The sequence below is a fragment of the Vespula vulgaris genome, chromosome 5 (assembly GCF_905475345.1).
Source record: "Vespula vulgaris chromosome 5, iyVesVulg1.1, whole genome shotgun sequence".
In the NCBI taxonomy this organism is placed as follows: domain Eukaryota; kingdom Metazoa; phylum Arthropoda; class Insecta; order Hymenoptera; family Vespidae; genus Vespula; species Vespula vulgaris.
The window spans coordinates 5,470,001-5,489,073 of NC_066590.1; the positions used below are offsets into that span (position 1 = coordinate 5,470,001).

General features: G+C 39.7%; 1 protein-coding gene and 1 long non-coding RNA gene across 37 annotated transcripts in view; one reads left to right on the plus strand and one right to left on the minus strand.

The window, feature by feature from the left end:
• The window catches only part of LOC127064301 (voltage-dependent calcium channel type A subunit alpha-1), a 116,477-nt gene that overhangs the window by 73,637 nt on the left and 23,767 nt on the right, over nt 1-19,073 (minus strand). For 31 of the 36 annotated variants that reach the window (XM_050995165.1, XM_050995161.1, XM_050995162.1 and 28 more), the window contains exon 2: nt 16,721-16,963. In XM_050995165.1, the coding sequence (XP_050851122.1) occupies nt 16,721-16,962 (242 nt within the window). In that variant the 5' untranslated portion in view covers nt 16,963. Of the gene's footprint in view, nt 165-16,720; nt 16,964-19,073 lie in introns of those variants that run through there. The other 5 variants (XM_050995183.1, XM_050995184.1, XM_050995179.1 and 2 more) reach the window with 1 other exon arrangement.
• LOC127064334 (uncharacterized) lies at nt 856-16,449 on the plus strand. The gene is made up of 3 exons (XR_007781652.1): nt 856-1,068; nt 15,284-15,437; nt 15,555-16,449. It is a non-coding gene; the product is annotated as an uncharacterized LOC127064334 (long non-coding RNA).

The window sequence follows — 19,073 nt, forward strand, 5'->3', positions numbered from 1 at the left end:
TTTCTTTTCTTCTCTTCTCTTCTCTCTTCGCCTATATATCCGACTCGGTCTCGGTCCTTTTCACTCGGCCAGAAGTTCAAACACTACCTACGTTCTTCTTCCCCGAGCGACGAAGCTCGTGGCCACAGCGGGACGATCGCTCGACTACGCTCTTTCGCGTTTCCACCACCACCTCCCGATTTTCCCTCCCTCTAGTGCTTACCACCCCTCTCTATCTCTATCCCCCTCTCTCTCTCTTTCTCTCATCCCCACCACATCGCACACCTCGTCGACGTCGTCGTCGTCGTCGTCGTCGTCGTCGTCGTCGTCGTCGTCGTCGTCGTCGTCGTCGTCGTCGTTGTCGTTGTCGTCGTCGTCGTCGTCGTCGTCGGCGTCGTCAGCGGCAGCAACGGTAGCCAACACCAGCAGCGGCATCGACACCAACACCACTCTAACGATACCTCGCGATTTTCAATCTTTCCCTCTTTTTCTACCACCAACCTATTTACTCTTTCCGTCCTTCTCACGCTTTCCTTCTACTACCCCTCTCCCTCGTGACACGGTCATAACCAACCCCCTGTTCTCGATCACCAGTCCCCTCTTCTCTCTCTCTCTCTCTCTCTGTCTGTCTTTCTCTCTCTTTTTCTCCTTCTTTTACTCTCCCAACTATCTCCTTCTCCTTTCTTTCCTCCAACTCCTCGCTAACTTACATTCTGCATAGGTGCGCGCGGTATTCGTTGGTTTTCTTTCCGTTATACCAGAGCTTTCCTTCCGTTCGACCGGCCTCTACATATTTTTGCGCGTATTGTGTATGTGTAGGTATGCGTATATGCAATCATATCAGTATCTACGTGTATGTATATGTATATATGTGTGTACGTTCCTTCTTTGTCTCTCCTACGCACTTTCAGTCCCTTCTCAACGTTACATTTCAGGAACGTGTCGTCGTAATAACGAGCCCCGATATTTCGATCGAATAACAGCAAAGGAGAAAGAGATATAAATAATCGAATAGAAATTCATACTCTAAACGACCTCGAAGGCCAAGCCGTAAACATGCGTTTACAAATTGAATTTCCAATATCAAAGGTAAAAGCTAACTTGTAAACATTTAGATCGCGTTAATTCGTACGAAGGTCGTCGCGTTTATCTTAGAACATTATCGCGAGTATCGAATAATATCATATCGATGGAAATCTCGATGAGCTTACTTTTCTCGCGCGCTTTTTCAAAGCTCGAACTCGTCAGACCCGTCTCTCTTTCTCTCTTAGTCGATTCCACGTCGATAGACGGCGCTGTTCTAGGAGAGACACGGCGGTATGCGTAAAGACACCGTGCGCGTAAGTGTGCTTTCCCTCTTATTGGTGTGCTTCAAACCGATATTACTGTTGGGGGTTAGCGGTGCATGCGCCTTCGTGCCTTAAAAAACGGGGGATGAGCCTTTCGAGTTGGCACGAACGTCCAGCTAGCTTTCGGTGCCCCTACCATCGAACGCGTTCCTATCTTTCGTGAAAAATCCGTAGAGCTTTTCTTTTCAAGAAATCTATGCAGGAATCTCATTTAATCGCTTCTTCCATATTTTCTTCCCCCCCCCCCTCTCTCTATTTCTCATGCTGTTTCCCTATTTGTCCAATTTTTTTCTATATCTCTCTTTTTAACGCTTCAACTTTGATATGTTCATCGCGAAGATGTTCATAGTTACGAGTTATCGTAGGAAATCAAAAAAAAAAAATAATAATAAAAGGAAAAGAAAAGCAACAAAGGAAACAAAAAATAATAAAAAATAAAAAGAAATTTCATAATTTTGAAGACGTTGGCGCAGAGTTACTGAAACGGTTCAACGATCCCATTGCACGAAGAGTGCTAATTGCCCTTGCCAACGAAAGGAGGCAATGGTCGGGTCGCTGTTAGACGACGACCGCGATAAATTCCGTGGCTCTCTCTCTCTCTTTCTTTCTCTCTTTATCTATCTATCTATCTTTTCTTATCTCTTTCTCTGTTTCTCCCGATGCTCGTTACATCCACTGACCGTTTTCTCCTAATCGAGAGGAAGCTGCTCTCTCGGTGAGCGCACTCCCAAGACCCGGAATCGATCGAAAGCTCTCTCTCCCTCTTTCTTTCTCTTTCTCTCTCTTCGTCTCTCTTTCTCTCCGAGTAATGATCGACGTTTTCCCTTCGTATTTCGCGCCTCTTCTTAACGCGCGTACGCCTTCGTATAAAGAAATTTACTTTCAATAATCTCCCTTCTCCTCTCCCTCTCTATTCGAAACATTCTCTTCGGTATAGTAATTCCCTCGAACCTTCCATCGATTTCCTCCGTGTAAAAGGAGAAGCAGTAAAGATGGAACAAGGAAGGAAGGAAGGAAGGAAGGAAACTACTTCCGCGAAACTCCGTTCCGTGGTTATAAGAGATGAGAGTTTAAATTCGTAAGGTGAAAAAGAAAAGAAGAAAGAGATAGCTGGACGAGCAATGGGATGGAAAAGAAAGAGAAAGAGAGAAGACTAAAACGACGCTACCACCGTAGTCATCGTCGTTGTAGTCATCCTAGTAGTCGAAGGTACGGAGAGAACGGAGGGAACAGAGGGCGGCGTTCTGGGTTTCTGGGTTCGACTCCCTTCTCCCTGCCGCGAACTTCGGAAAGGCTGCTGTGTGCGGCGAATGTGGAACAGTAGGTCAGCGCACTCCGTGACCCCCGCCACGGCCTACCCCTCCTCGGTGCATACACCCTGATGTGATACGTACGACCCTCTCTCTCCTTCTCTCTCTCTCTCTCTTCCTCCCTTTTCCCCTCTACCGTTCTGTTCTCTCCTCTCTCGTCTCTCTCTCTTTCTCTCTCTATCCCGCTTGCTCGCGCTCTTCCTCTTCGTTCTCTTCCCCCTAGCTTTCCACCCCTCTAACCTCTCCTACCGATCGCGTTACCTTACGCTTACGTTACTATGCGCCGAGTACATCAAACCACGCACATTCTACGAGATTCTTCATACTTTTCGATAGAATATTTTCTCCTCTCTCTCTCTCTCTTTCTTTCTTTCTTTCTCTTTTCTTCTTCTTCTCTTTCATTATTAATATATTAAACACAAATTTACATTCCCCGATTCATCGATCATTCAACTTATTATACGAAATAATATTTTTGATATTTTCGTTTTACTCACAACGAACATAACTATTCGTTTATTCTTGTTTTCGAAAAATATCGTAGGTAATCAATCGATACGATATATTTGTCACTAATATTACATCTGCATATGCACGTAGATTTTTTACTAGCTATTCATACGTACGAACGATTGATTTTCTTCTCTCGACACTAATTATCAGATCGTGAACCTTGAAATAGAAAAGTGAAATAAGAGAAAGAAACAGGTATTATTACTCTTTCGATTTTTCTTGACAGATCGCGTTAAGCCAACCATAAACTTTCTTTCAATCGCTAACGTCTTTTTATTCGAAGAAGAACACGCGGTTATTTTTCACTTCCCATCCCTCGTTTTCTATCTCCACGTCGACGACGCCATCGTATCGCGCTTCTCACGGTCTATGCACGTCTATGAAAAGCACAGGGACCCTTATCGTTAGGAACGTTCGCCGGAAGTATCTAGATACTTTATTTATTCCTAGCGTATTTTCTCCCTTATTCTATTACGAGCCCTTCTCTCGTTCTCGTGGAATCTTTGAAGAAAATACGCACAGTACTTCCTAACTCGAAACATACTATGTATGATCGTACGTAAACGTGATAAAATCAATATGTCCGACTACACATACACACAAATATATATATATACATGTAAATATATATGTATATACATATATATACATCTTCCGATCGTCTAACGATACATTCTCCTCGTTCCTACATTGTTCATTTATTCAATATGAATCGGAGAATCGTTCATTGGACACGACATTCGACCCGCATCCATGTCTACATCTACAGTGGAATTAATTTCCATATCGTTTAATTGAAACGTAAGTACATTTACCCAATGTTAAAACGACTCTCATAGTGAGTTCGAGTTATACCAGAGCGTCGATTTCCCACGTGACGCTGACATCGACGTACCCGCAAACTCTTCCTTCCATTTGAAATTTATGAAACTGCTAGATTAGACGTTCGAAACTTTTGCTTTGATATAATAGTTACGTAAACGCGTACATGCGTAAGTATCTACGTAACAAGGAAATGACAAAAAAAAGGACAGAAAAATTAAAACAAACAACAACAAAAACATCAAAAAGATGTAAAGAGGGTATCCTATCATTACGAGAAGAGAAAATAAAAAAGATTCTACATAGTTTCAAGTTCCGTTCGTTGGATTGAATCGTTGCGAATGGGCTCGGGAGTTCATATGTACCTATGTCGACGTTACGTTTCGGGTCGTGCTCGACGTCTCGCACGTTTATTGGCTCTCTATTCTGGTCGCTCTGAAGGGAGAGAAAGAGAGAGGGAGAGTGAAGGAGAGAGAGAGAGAGAGAGAGAGAGAGAGAAGTAGAGGGAGAGAGAGAAAGATCACTTCGGATTATACGTATTGCGAAGAACGAACGTTGTTTTTCGATATCGCGATGCCACGATGTCTGAGACCTTAGCAATTATTCTGTATAATCGAGTAAGATAGAAAAGGAAGAAATAGATTTTATTGAATTGAATCTTGTAAAAGCTTTTCGAGCAAACAAGTATTAAAGGGAGCAAAGAAGGAAAGAGAAAAAAAGAAACAACGAACGATGATTATTTCTTCGAATAATCAAAGCAAATATGGAATTAGATGTGAAAAAATAAAAAGGAGGGAGGAAAGAAGAAAGAAAGAAAAGAAATGGAGCAAACAGTACGAAATATTTTAACTCGAACGGTATATATGTACATGCATACCTATCCGCTATTACTACTGTGTCGAGAAATCGCAAAAAAATATAAAAACACGCAACGTGCAGATATGTAGAACCCATACATTGTTTATTCGTAAGGTGCGCGCTCCTATCTCATTGGAAAATCCAGCGGAATACTCGTATGTAAAAAAAAAAAGAGAAAAAGAGAAAAAGAGAGAGAGAGAAGAGGATACTACCGGCGACATCGAATATGATCGTTCGACCGATTTACACGCTTTCGTCGCACGTGACGTCAGATGCACGGTCGACGATCGATGATATCGTTCCACCTGATATCACGGGAAAATCAAGAGACTGTCGCTTATTTACGTCCATCGATCTATTTTCCGTCCGTCGCTGGAAGCAGACTCGAAGCGTTCCCGTTTGTGATTACCAACGTGCGACGTTTAAATCCGATCACTGTTGAGTCGAACGACAAATCGAAAGGTTGATTCTAAATATCGTTCTGTTATCGATCGATGAGAAAGATAAGTTAAAACAAAAAAAAAATAAAAGAAACGAGCAAAAAGTTAAAAAACAAAAAAGGAAAAAAGAGAAAAGAAAGGGAGAGAAAGAAATAAAAAAGAACTTTTTCTCTTTCTTTTTTCTTTTCTTTTCTCTTTTTTCTGTTTTCTTTTTTTTTCTTTCTTTTAAAGTCGGATATTCATCGCCGAGAGGAAAAAAAGAGAAGAGAAAAAGAGAAAAAGAAAAAAAAACAAGCGCGAGAGAAACGATAAGAATGGGGAGAATCGAAAAAATTGCTAGGAAGTCAAGGAGGAAGATGACCCGGTATCGGCGACCTGCAGGTGCAGAAAACTTGACCGACTTTTCGAGGCGCACGCGGCGCAGGGCGACCCAGATTCAACCCCTGTCTCCCTCCAACGAGCTTTCACAGCTACTCGCACGACCAGCCACGGCCCTTGCCAGGAACCCCCGTGCTTACGACCCACCCCATAACCTACAAATCCCCATGTAGCTTTGTCGCCGGTTCGAATTGAGGTCGACCTCCTGTGGTCTCTTCTCTCTCTCTCTCTTTCTCTTTCTCTCTTTATTTTTTTTCTTTTAATAGAGAAAATAGAAAATACGAAAAGATTTACTTTCGTAGTATCGACAGGAGTCACGTGCGATCGAGAGAGATCGTTAATGTATTGTCCATCGAATAGAGAGAAACTAACGAGTAGAAAGATTGATCAAGATAATTGAAGATCGTAAAAACATCGTCGAGTTAATAGAAAAAGTCACCGATAGAGAAAGATCTATTTTGCGATTATCATCGAGGATCTAGCCTCTACGATCGAAATATCTGATTACTTCAAGCGAATGTCAACGAAGAGGATGTTCGAGGATAGATCGATAATTCGATGTGAAGCCAACGACAAATTAATGAAGCTATTCCCATCTATAATATTCATTATTTACGAAAGTATCGATTACTAATGGTCGTTTCCCGAGAAACTTTCCACCCTCGGTGGTGTCGAACTCGAATTCCCCATAACTCAATATCCACTCACTCACTCACCCTCCTTTTCTCTCTCTCTCTCTCTCCTTCTCTCTTGGAAAAGAGCTCACTTTCTTTCTCTCTTTAAGATTGAGACGTGCCTCATTAACGTTCCGGCGCAATCTAAACGGGTTTACTTTAAAATAGATGACGAGTTTCTGCGAAGGATGAGCTTTATCAAAGTACGTTATCGATATCTTTAGGTAAAAAAAAAAAAGGAATACTTTTAGAAGAGGGATGACTGAAATACGATCGATCCTTTCTCTTTCTCTCTCTCTCTCTCTTTCTCTTTCTCTTCTTCAACGTTCATTCACGCAGAAGTCATGAACGATAGCCGCGCTAAGGTAAACTCCGGCAGACCGCAGAAATAAACTGGAAGGCGGTGCACGTTGTTGGACTATTATTAGAGTTATCAGCATAGGTATCACGTGACGTCGCTCCTCGTCAGAAATTATTGCCCCAATTATCTTAATTACCGCGGTCTATGCGCTTTTTCGTGCAGGACAACGACAACGGCAACGACGATGACGGCGACGACGACGGTAGCAGTGGTTGAAAAGAGGAGAGGGAGAGTGTTTCAGGGTGAAAAAGAAAAAAGCATGTTCTTTTTTCTCCCTCGTTCCCTCTACCCCCGTACCATCCATCCTTCCTTCTCTGTTCGCTGCGACTACGACGCGAATTCGCAGTTATTTTCACGACCGAGAAAGAAAGAGAGAGAGAGAGAGAGAGAGAAATAGAAAAATCGATCGACGACGAGTGTATCGCGTGCACTTAGATAGTGTCAACTCGAGGATGTTAGAAGAAAGATCCGCTACAAGCGAGCATGCATTAAGCTCTATTCTTTTTTACCTAACACTTTTTTCTTCAACCACCCATCTCTCACTACCACCCCGTCCCTTTCCTTTCTCCTCCTTCTCCTCCTCCTCCTCCTTCCTTTTCTCTCCCATCTAACTTTTTCTTTTCACATTCAGGGATCAACGTCCTAAAATTAAATAATTATTAACACGCCTTAATTCCACACGTTTCTTCGCGCGTTGATATCATTCGGCTTCGATTTCGACTCGACTCGATGAAACTCCGAGATTGAATAAATTTGATAGTATAAATTTTCAATTTATTATCTCAGAAGCTTACGGGGATGGTTATAATTCGCGATTACGCGAGTAACGATACGCGCTCCAATAAACTTCGAGATACGCGTCATGATTTTTGAGACGCAAATACACATCGAATGCAATATATACATGGTCGTTTCTTCCAGAGATGCACATGTATATAAAGAGAAAGAGAAAGAGAAAGAGAAGATATTAAAATAATCTCAACAATTCGTACACTTCTTCTTTTCCTTCCATCTCGCAAATTTCTTGTCACTCTTTTACACTTTCTCCTACGACAAAAGTTACAGCAGACGAGAAGATGAGAAAGAGAAAGAATGACAAGCGCATTGCGTTAGTAATCGTTATTTGACGTGGCTCTTTTAGAAAATGAAAAGCCAACGTGTCGGCCTTTAACGTGTCTACTTTGGGCGAATTATTCTATGGAAGTAAAGTCGGTCGAAAAAATATAGAGGGTAGGAGGAGAAGAAAGAGATGGAGGATATATAAAATCAACCTAACTCTTTCATTCTCTCGTCTGAAACGAGTCCTCTTATCCAAGACCGTCAAGAAAGGAATCGTCGTATTTTTCTAATGGAAGAGACCAGAGAAAGAAAGAGAAAAAGAAAGAAAGAAAGAGAAAGAGAAGGATGACAATGAGCTCTCGAAGAATCCCCTTCGAGTTCTTCTTGATTACACTTTCCTTTTGCGCCCTTTCGTCACCGCGTCTCTATCGTATTGTCCATAGGAATTCGGGCTTATTTCCGGTGAGTGTGCGCACGCGCCCGCGTTCCCGCGCGTGCTTCCGTTGGAGACAATATATGCAATGATCTGCGCCACGTTTAGAATCTTCCTCGTGTTCGTGTTGGATAGACCTTCATTCCATGATGGTATCGCGAACCTGTAGTCGGAGGGTACCAAAGGGACAAAAGGAAAGAGAGAGAGATATACATACATATACATATACATATACATATATGTATGTACGTATATATATTATATCTATATATATATATATATAGAGAGAGAGAGAGAGAGGGTGAAATGGAATATCGTATGCCAGCTCGAGCTCTAGAGAGAAACGGGTGGGTAAAGGGGTGATGTTGGACTCGTGCTAACAGAGCTTCGAGAGAATATGGAACGTCGAACTCTCCTGGATTGCCTACACCCTCTTCACTTACCTCCTATCTCTCTCTACTCTTCGCGACATCACTAACCTCCTCCTTTTCCTCCTCCTCCTCCTCCTCCTCCTCCTCCTTTTCCTCCTAACATATCCGCCGACAAGCGCTTAGACTCGTGTCTCGTTGTCTTCGAGATCGATTTCAGATCGCGAATTTCGTGTATTGTATCGTTAATCATCGTTTCACAATGGTAGATGAAATCTGAAGAGACATTTATAAACAAGACTATGAGAATAATGCATGCAGACTACGGCCATGAATACAAATATAAATGCGATCGTTTGTTAATATTAATGAAAATACGAATGATCGTTAATATTGAAATAGGAAAAGATAAAAGAAAAATAAAAAGAAAGGGATCGTCTAACGAGTAAACTTTCCATCTTCAAATAAATGTTCAGACGAAATTTTCTATAACAAGTATTACGTAGATCCTTTTCATGGATGGAGGGTCGTTCGCCCTTAAAAATCGTTCGCGCAAAAACCTTCTTTTCGTCAAAAGAAGAATTTAGAATTATGAGTACGTCGAAATTCCTCCTTTCGTTTGCTCCGTAAACGTTCCTACGCCTCTGTACCGACACGTACTATGCTTCGAGCGAAAGAAAAAGAAAAAAGAAAAAGGAAAAAAGAAAAAAGAAAAGAAAGAAGAGATAGGCTGCATACAATGCACGTATGCAATCTCTACACACATAGAGTCATACATACGCGTATGTGTGTCTAAATACATATGCCTACGAACTGCATGCAGACCTTCGTAGTTGTTGTCTGCTGCACCTTCTATAGAACATCTTTGTTTTGATCACGTTGTTCTCGTTTCCTAGGATGAGGAAGAGAGAGAGAGAGAGAGAGAGAGAGAGAGAGAGAGAGAGAGAGAGAAGGGGAAAAGACATATAGGATACACAAATGAGATAAATGAATTCGCTTTTGCTTCGCAATAGGATCGAAAAGGACTATCAAGGTCCTTTAGCGAGGTCCTCGCGAGTTTATCGAAACCAGCACCTATGTACCATTCAGCATTCATAATTGCATATGAGAGAACAAACCTAACAAGAGAGATAGAAATAGAGAGAGACTGGGAGAGGCAGAAAGAGAGGAACTTCTTTACCGTTATGCTCATTTCTATTGACTCAAACGAAAAGCGTTGAGAGTTTATTAAACATCTCGATTCATACGAAACGAACGAAATTTTGCGAATTCAGCGAAAATCGAAAAAAATAGAAAGAGAGAGAGAGAGAGAGAGAGAGAGAAAGATCGAGTGAACGAACATCATCGATAAACATTTTTGCAGCGAGTTATTTCCTCTCTTTCTCTCTCTCTCCCCTAAGTCGATAAAGTATTTTAGTCACGTCCGTGACGTCACGAGTATCACCCCGAGCTCACGAGAGAATCCTCTGAAGACATCGTCCGGTCTTTGCGGGTCTTTTCGCTTAAAACCTGCAAAGAGAAAGAGAAAGGGAGAAAGAAGAGAGGGAGAGGGAACGAGAGAAATACCGTGTTTCGGAGTAAAGCTCGATTTAAATTTAACGTCGACGTTGATGACAATAACGTGAACGTCGTTGGCCTCGAGTTTCCGTCATTTCTCGATTGCTCGCACACGCGTCGATCCTTCGAGAGAGAAAGAGAGAAGAGTGACAGAGGGAGAGAAATAGGGTAAAGAAGGAAAGTAGAGGACACCGTTTGGGTAAAAAGGGGTGGCGAGAATTTTAATTCGATCATTCGATCGGGCTATCAAAGGGTGCTTGTGACGTCACAAAGACGTCGGCCAATCAAGATTAACCGATACTCTTACCTACGACACGACCGATTGAACAGGTATCACATCATAGTCATCTCGTCGTTGTCCAGTCACTACTAGAATATACATGGCAACGACGACGACGACGACGACGACGATGACGACGATGACATCGTTTAAAATCGTCAACGAGACCAGTAACGAGAATAGTTCGATACTACCAAGATAGACCGATCTCGCACACCAAGCGTATAGCGTGGTTTTTTTCCTTTATTTTTTTTTCTATTTTTTTGTCCTCCCTCAGAGACACCTGTGTCTACCACGTCAAGTCTACTGTGTAGATAAAAAGGAATTTTGTTCCTGTCGAAGGACGCTCCGACGATCAAAAGGAGACCCCCGTAGAAATAAAATACTTTTCGCGCGTATTTTTGAGTTTCATCGGCCTCTTTCTTGAAGACCGCGCAAGTCATCCGCCTACGTCTCGTCCTTGTTGGTTCTTTTCTCTTTTGATTGGTTCTCTTTCTTTGTTTATCTTTCTTTAGGAAAAAGGAACAGATAACGTTTAAAAATAATTCCTCGATGACACGCGTCGATCGTTTATATGAAAATTCTTTTTCATCGCTTCCGTAAGTTCGTAAAAAATCCCCTAATTAATAATATAACGGTGCCAAGGAAAAAAAGAAGATGGAGAGAGAGAGAGACAGAGAGAGAGAGGGAGGAAGGGAGGGAGAGAGGGAGGGAGGGAGAGAAAGATACAAAAGAAGCGACCTTTCGAGCCGAGGTTAAAACCGAGTAAACGGGACAATTTGATCCGCGCTTAAAACGACTTCATTGCTCGGACGGTCGGTTACGAGAAGGAAAAGAGTTTCAGGTACGTTGTACCGAAGGCACGGACGGGGCTTCATAAGTCAAGTCATCTGAATCTCGGGCTAGCTTCGTCATCTATTGGTCTTCTAATGTAAGGTTCACCGTAACTGTACATCGGAGCTGCTATGCCAAGCCAAATGGATTTATGTCTCCTTATACTGCGGATAGAACAATAAGGTTTCCACGACGTGCGATCTCTTTTACTTTCCCTTCTCTCTCTCTCTCCTTAATTTTTTCTATCGGTCATGATCGAATTAAAAATGATTTTATATTTTAAAGAAAAGAATCGATCGTTCGAAAGATAAAAAAAGGTAAAGAAATTTATATATATATATATATATATATATATATATATATATATATTATTCTCAGCTGTTTTGTAATCATTGGTAGAAAGATTAATCTATCGTTCAGAAACGAATCCCTTTTCGGATGACAGCCAGACACGATTTTACAGACATATTCTTTTCGAGACACTAATTCCAAATCCCGTCTGACGAGGCACTCGCGATGCCTCTTACGTTTCCCTCATCGTCCGAGAGTTACTCCTCTAATCACGGAAGGCTCCTCCTTACAAGATAGTTTCGATGACGATATTCTGTCGAGTAGAATTTAGATACGTGGAATTTCGCGTTCGTGGATTTTAAATTTCTTTTTCTTTTTCTTTTTTTACAAAAGGGTAACTTTTTCTAACCGAATTAAAACCCTTTTCATCGTTAGCTTATTGTAAATGTAACCAACTGGAAAAGTAATATTTCATAATATTAACACATTGCTGCAGGCCGGTTATCATATGAAAAAGAAAACAAAATTATCCGTTTCCCAGAATATAATAATCATAATTGTATAAAAATCTTTATTAAAATATTAAAAATTTAGAAAAATTTCTAATATCATAATTAACCACGAAACATATCGAGCGCAATAAGCGATACTACAATGACGACTTATGTACTTGTAAGTATATACTATACTTTACTAATTACATAAGTTGAATGCACGTGCAAACACGAGTACACTTGTGACCGTTCAACAATGCGTTAAGATGAAATAAGAGAAAAAATAAAAAGAGAAAAAAGCAGAGAAAAAGTTGTTGCTAAAGGTTTAACGACCTCGCGGCAAACAAGATGCATCTAAAGTTATATCGAAGTCATAATCTGACGAGAGAAGTTTGGAGATTGTATTGAAAATTTCATGTCTACCTAGGCAACAAACGTTCTCTTTTTTCTCTTCTCTCTTTTTCAAGAGAAACGACTTTCAACGTCTTCCTTGAGCGTGTATTCAAGAAAACATATGTTCTTCTCTAGGTAATCCTCGAAAGTGCAAAATAATATGTACATATATATATATATATATATATATACATACACGCGTATGTATATATAAATACATCATATATATCTATATCTCGTTAAGAAACGAGCGAACGAGAAACGCCAAAAGGAAGAAAAGCTTCCTCTCCACGTGCCCTGCACCGTGAGCTATTTCGGAGCATGATCTTTTCGGGAGACTTTTACTCAAAGGTCAACCTCTCGTAATAACTTCCTTTCGATCAAAAAAAAAAATATATATAACATATAATATATATTAATTAATACTACTAACTATATATAATATATATACCAATGCAAATATATAGATATATATGTATAATATATTAAAAGCGAGAAACCACGATCTATCGATCGATGAAAAATGAACATTAATTTTCCAAATATCACGGACTCATTCAATCGTTCCTATTAGGAATAATATGCGGGAAATAATAATGAATTTATTAAATTCGTGGAAAGGTTCGTTCGATGATGCACGAAAAAGAGAGAGAGAGAGAGAAAGAGAGAGGGGGAGAGAGACGTGGGTCGGCTTTTACGTACGTGGCCTTTCTGCGGTCTCACCCCCTGTCACACGATGTTTATTCAACATTAATTTGAGACTCCCCTACAGATTTGACTCCCCCTATAATATTACATACCTAACAGAGCTCTCCCAGATAATTTCTCTACTTCTTTTAACGTTGTTTTCATTGTATTTATAATACAATTTTTTACTGGACTATCGATCAAGCTTAAGAAAAAAAAAGAAAATAAAAAAGAAAAAAAGTGAAACTCAAGGAGACAGGAAAAGAACAAGAAAAAGAAAAAACGTGAAGTAGAATGGTTATCCGCAGTGTCTATCCTAATCGCTCTAGAGATGTCCGAGCTAAAATGTCTCCTATCACTTAGAACTGGCGCCAAGATGTTGTCCATACGCATCATGCTCGTCACTTTCTCTTTGATCTTAACCTTCCCTTTTTCTTTCACCTCTTACTCCTGCCATTCTTCCAATTCCTATTCTTTCTGCTTTTCTATCGATGAAAAACGATGGGATACAAGAGAAATAAGTGATGACAGGGATACAGGAAAAGAATGAAAAGGAAGAAGAAGGAGAAGAACAAGATCAGGAGAAACTAATCTAAAAAAAATAGTAAAAAAAATAGATAGGAAGAAAAATAGAAAAACAGAAAGAAAGAAAGAAAGAAAGAAAGAGATAGTAGAGAAGAGTTAGAAAGAATGGAAAAAGAAGGAAAAGGAAGGGGTAGAGTGAGAAAGACGTACGATGGGTGCACGAAAGCGAGGCAGGCAAAGTGAGAGAGGGCGAAGGAGAGCACGTGGAGGAGGGCGCAGAGAGCAATGGAGAGAGAAAGAGAGTGAGGGAGAGAGAGAGAAAGATAGAGAGAGAGAGAGAGAGAGAGAGAGAGAGAGAGAGAGTGAGGGAGAGAGAGAAGGAGAGGTGGCACGCGCAATGCGGGTATTGATTCACGGCGGCAGCCGGCAGCCAGCCTGAAACACACAACCGAGTCGACTCGACTCCACGACGCTGACTCTCTGGCTCGATTCACCACAGAGAGACCGAGAGAATGAGAGAGAAAGAGAAAGAGAGAGAGAGAGAAATACAGAGAGGATACCTCTAGGATAGAGTAAAAGAGAGAGAGAAAGAGAGAGAGAGAGAAAGGGAGGGAGTTTGGACACTTCGTATCAAAATCGGTTCCGAAGAAAATTGTCTATCTCTTTCTCTCTCTCTCTCCCGTTGTCTTCCTTTTTTTTATTCTTTAGGGTCGCTTTCAATCTGCCCAAATCTTCGACGTGTGGACGAAAAAAGGGACAACAATTTCTCTGTCTCTTTTTTCTTTTCTTTCTCTTCTTTCTCTCTTTTTTCTCCCTTGTTAAAACATGCTTTCATCGTTTTAAAATGCATCGATTTGATCCCATTACTTACGCTACCCAGTGTAATGATATACGAATGCCGGTTAATTTAATGGCCGTGCCTGAATACGTACGTCTATCAGCCAGGATGATAGTTCTCCATAGGTAGCATTGTCTAAACGTATAAGAGTAGGTACATACACGGATATCCGTTCTCGCGTGAGAAATCGAAAAACGATTTTCAACGATCTAAAATCGTTGCCCATTCAAAAGAGATTCGATCATTTTCACGATGTACGTCGATTTTACGTCCTATTTCCTTCGCCGATGGTATTCACCGGAGGTGATTTTCAGGATATTCGATCTGACGAATGGGAAAGGTATCTCGGGAAATATTTGCGGGCACTTACAATTAGTACCGTGATAGTGAGTATATGTGAATGTGTGTGGCTCTATATACCTATCTATATATATATATATATATATATATATATATATATATATATGTATGTGTATGACTGTATGCATGTATGTACACATATGTATATAGGGAAAGGATGACACGTCGGCAGTAGTAAAACAACGCGCACGGTCAGACATCGATTCATTCGTTGGCTATGCCAACGTACCGATCGAGATATCGTTCGTTCCTCGAATACACTACGAAGACCGTACGAAAGCAGACAGGCGAGAAGAAATAGACGATCGAGAAAGCATAATGGTATACTACTAGTCCTCGTTGTCGTTGTCATTGTCGTTGTCGTTGTCGTTGTCGTCGTCGACAAAGGTCGAGAACCTTGGCTAAAATAGTTGCTTCGCGAGAACTATATGAACCTAGTTACACGTAATGTTAATTCCCTTTATCGATTCCTAACTTTAGGTGCTGCCACGAAGAATTCCGGAGATAACTGTGTCTGTCCTTGTCATTTAATAAAAACGCGCTAAAAGATTAACCCCGTAACGAACATGTCAAGAATTAGTACGAGTTACGAAAACCTATCTGATATTCTGTTAATATTTTATTTAATTCGAAGGTATTCATAAATCTGTCTTCTTTTATAATTACAATCGGTACTATAAGTTTCTTATATACATTGGTAATATGTTTATGAATATGAAATCCTCAAAGTGGTTAAACTTCTTTAATTTAGATATAAATACAACTATGACTGTTTCCCATTCATTTGGAAAGAAAGAGAAAATAGATAGAGAAAGAGAGAGAGAGAAAAAGAAAGAAATAAAGAGGGAAAGAGACGAAAGTTTGAAAATCTTCGTTCTCTTCGCAAAGAGAACGCGGACCAAATTCAAGCTGCTGGATTGTTACTGAAAAGATATCTAACGAACTGTCCGGCTTGTCCCGAGAAAGCAAAAGAAGAATTCTTTCCTGAAAACGATAAATGAGAAACGTTCACGACGACAGATTCAAGCCGGAGGCTGAAAAGCGGAAAATCAAAAAGTACCGACTCTGATACGACCCTCGCGCCCGAGATAGGAGAATGTATGTTTGGCGATAGGACGATAGAAGGATAGAAGGGAGGGAGGAGGAAGGAACGAAGAAAAAATTCTAATTGGGTTTGTTCAGAACGGACAACGACAGCGCGCGCTAAAAATAGAAGCTAATGGCCAAACAATCAAAGACTAATCGATAGTATAAAGAGAGCCTCGGAGTGTATCCGTACGGGGAGTGCAGGCACCTCGCTACATATTAGATTTTAATTTCGTCACAGTAATACATGACCCCGTTATCCATTGAGTACCTCGTTTTTTCTTTACTATCAGTTGTTACCGTTTATTGAAAAACCGTCGATATTACAGTTTTCAGGTAAAGTATCGATTCGCATCGATAATATCCCACGTAAGATAGCAGTATCTACTTTTTACCGACATGGGAATCATAAAAATAACTTTACCTTTTACCGATAGATGAACCAGTTACTCTCTACAAATTTATCGACGTTATCGACCTTCTACTCGACGATCTACCTTCTCGACACGATGAAGAAACATCTTTACCACTGACAGGATAAAACAGATTTCTCCTACAATTTCTTCGAGAGTAATTATTAGAAAAATACAAACACATAGTACTGATAAAAATTCTCATAATAAATTTTCGAAAAAGATGATTTTCGTCTGTAAGTCAATTCGTTTATAAATAAAATAATTTTAATTACAACGAAGACGTTTTTAATAATTTATCCCCCTCTTCTGAACACGATCCTCATACTATTCGACTTAACAACGATCAAGTTTAGACAAGTTTATAAGATAGTTCACCAAATAGCAAACAGAGACGAAAATGATAACAGAGACTCACGTAATGTCGCCGAATTTGAGCCTCGTCTGTACGAGGGCACAACTCTTGTAATCGCTGGTGGTAACAGCCCTCCTTCTCCTAGCAGCGTAAATCGGAGCGTCCGACGGTATTCCTCCAGTGACATCGTTTGAATTGTTAGGCCCACCAGCTCCATAAAAAGTGAGGCCCGCACCTCCACGCACCTGCGGGCTACTGCCACGCCGACGCGTAGACACGTGCCGGCCTCCGACGCTTCCCAACATCCTGAAAGACACCAGGATGACTTTTTACATCTGTCGAAATGAAGAAAATCCGAAGAAAATTCGAAGAAAAAGAAAAAAATAACAAAGAGAGTAGTTGGCCAACAAAAAATTGATAAGAAAAAAAAAACATCATTCAGGTTTCATTAGATTAGCTCATTTACTTAGTAGCTAAAGTATCGAGAACGATAAGTAGTCACGCGACCTGACATTCGTATATTTTATCTATTTCACCATTTTCCGCCACGATTGATTACGTATGATTAAGTTATTCTCCTGTCTCCCTTAGCCATCGTGCTCACTGACCTTCTCAAAAAAAGAAAAAGAAAGAAAAGATAAGAAAATAATTTTTCCATCTCTATAATATGAAACAATATCTATCTTTTTTCCAGTACCTCCATAACTCTTCTTTACATTTTATTTTCTGTTTCTTCGAGATACAAATAAAATTATATATCCATTCCCATCATTTATCTTTCTTTTAGAGCTTTCATTTTCTAGAAGCATGCCCGACGTTGCATAAACGATATTTTATCGACACCATACGTTTATTCGGCGAGAGAAAGGACATTGGTTAGGTATATATGCATGTACATACCTTACATACATATGTATCTATCTATATGTGCACTCGTAATATTCTATTAATTACTTCTGCCACCGTTCCATTTCTATTTTTCAAATATCACTATTGGCGTTTCTCTTCCTTTCTTTTTTCTTTTCCCTTTTTCTTTCTTTTTCTCTATCAGCCAGACCGCCTTCATTTCCTGAACACGTCCAAAATGAAATGAAGCGGCCGATACTTTCGTTTATATAGTTAATATAAATCTTGCGATTGACGGAAGAAAGAAAAAATTTATCTATACACATACATACATATATATATATATATATATATGTGCATAAACACATGTATACATATAAAAGAAATAACCTTCTTGAATGAAAAGATGTATGAAAATAAAAGATGAAAAAAGGAAAAGAAAGATATAAAAATATAAAAGAAGAGACTGCTTGCATTTACTCGAAGCATTCAAAATATACATATGTATTCGCATCTAAGTTGGTCAACGAAGCGGCAAGTAAGTAGTAACTTACATCAGTCAGTTCTATAGTCAGATATGACGAAGACTCGTTATGTAAAAGGCAACCTATTAAAGAATACCTAAGTAATCGTTGAGAGCAACGAACTAAATTCCACCGTGACTTTTCCTTCGATCGATAAGAAAAGATGGAAAAGTCCAGGCTGAAGAACGTTCGGTGAAGACCAAGTATCGTTAAATCTCGACAATAGCTATTTAAAGGAAACGAATAAGTTCGTACATATGTATCTATGTAAATGTGTATATATATATATATATGTTTGTGTATATATATACACACACATATCCAAATAGAAACCATCGTTGTAAATCTTCGGTTAGTTACTTTTCCAACATGCGAATGCTTGTTATCCTGTAGTATTTTTTTCTCTCTACCTTCTCCAGGTCACCCCTTTCTCTCCAAAAGCAGTAACGTTAAAGCGTTCGCCATTTATTCCCTTGGACACACGTATTACACATACCTTCACACAAGTGCAACTTTGCTATTTGTCCTTATTAAGTTTCACCGTGGACTTCACGGAGCAAACGACCATAGGATCCTTTGTTCCGTTTTCTCGTTAAAATGGAGTTAAAACTAAAACCGTGAAACGATAAACCGTTGTAGACGATGAAATTGATACGAAGACGTATCAATTTATATCAACCATTGGAAAATACTATATATACATTTAATACAATTTCTTTTATTATCTTTTTTGTTGATACAAATACCATGGAGATTGAAAAAGAAAAAAATAAGAGGAAGAGCTTTTATTAATCGATTTTTTTTCCTTTTATTTATCTTTTCTCCCCTTTACGTTGCAACACTATATTCAAAATTTCCTTAACTAGCTTTTAAACAATACTTCACGAACTTATTTATACGTTTCTATACGTAGTTTTCCATATAAGTATTTTTAATATAAACGCGTATCTTTGCATAAAAAATAAATACTTAAGTACTTGAAAACTTTCCATACATAAGTATTGTCACTTGCAAAGTAATACCTTGCATGATAGTAAACATTTGTG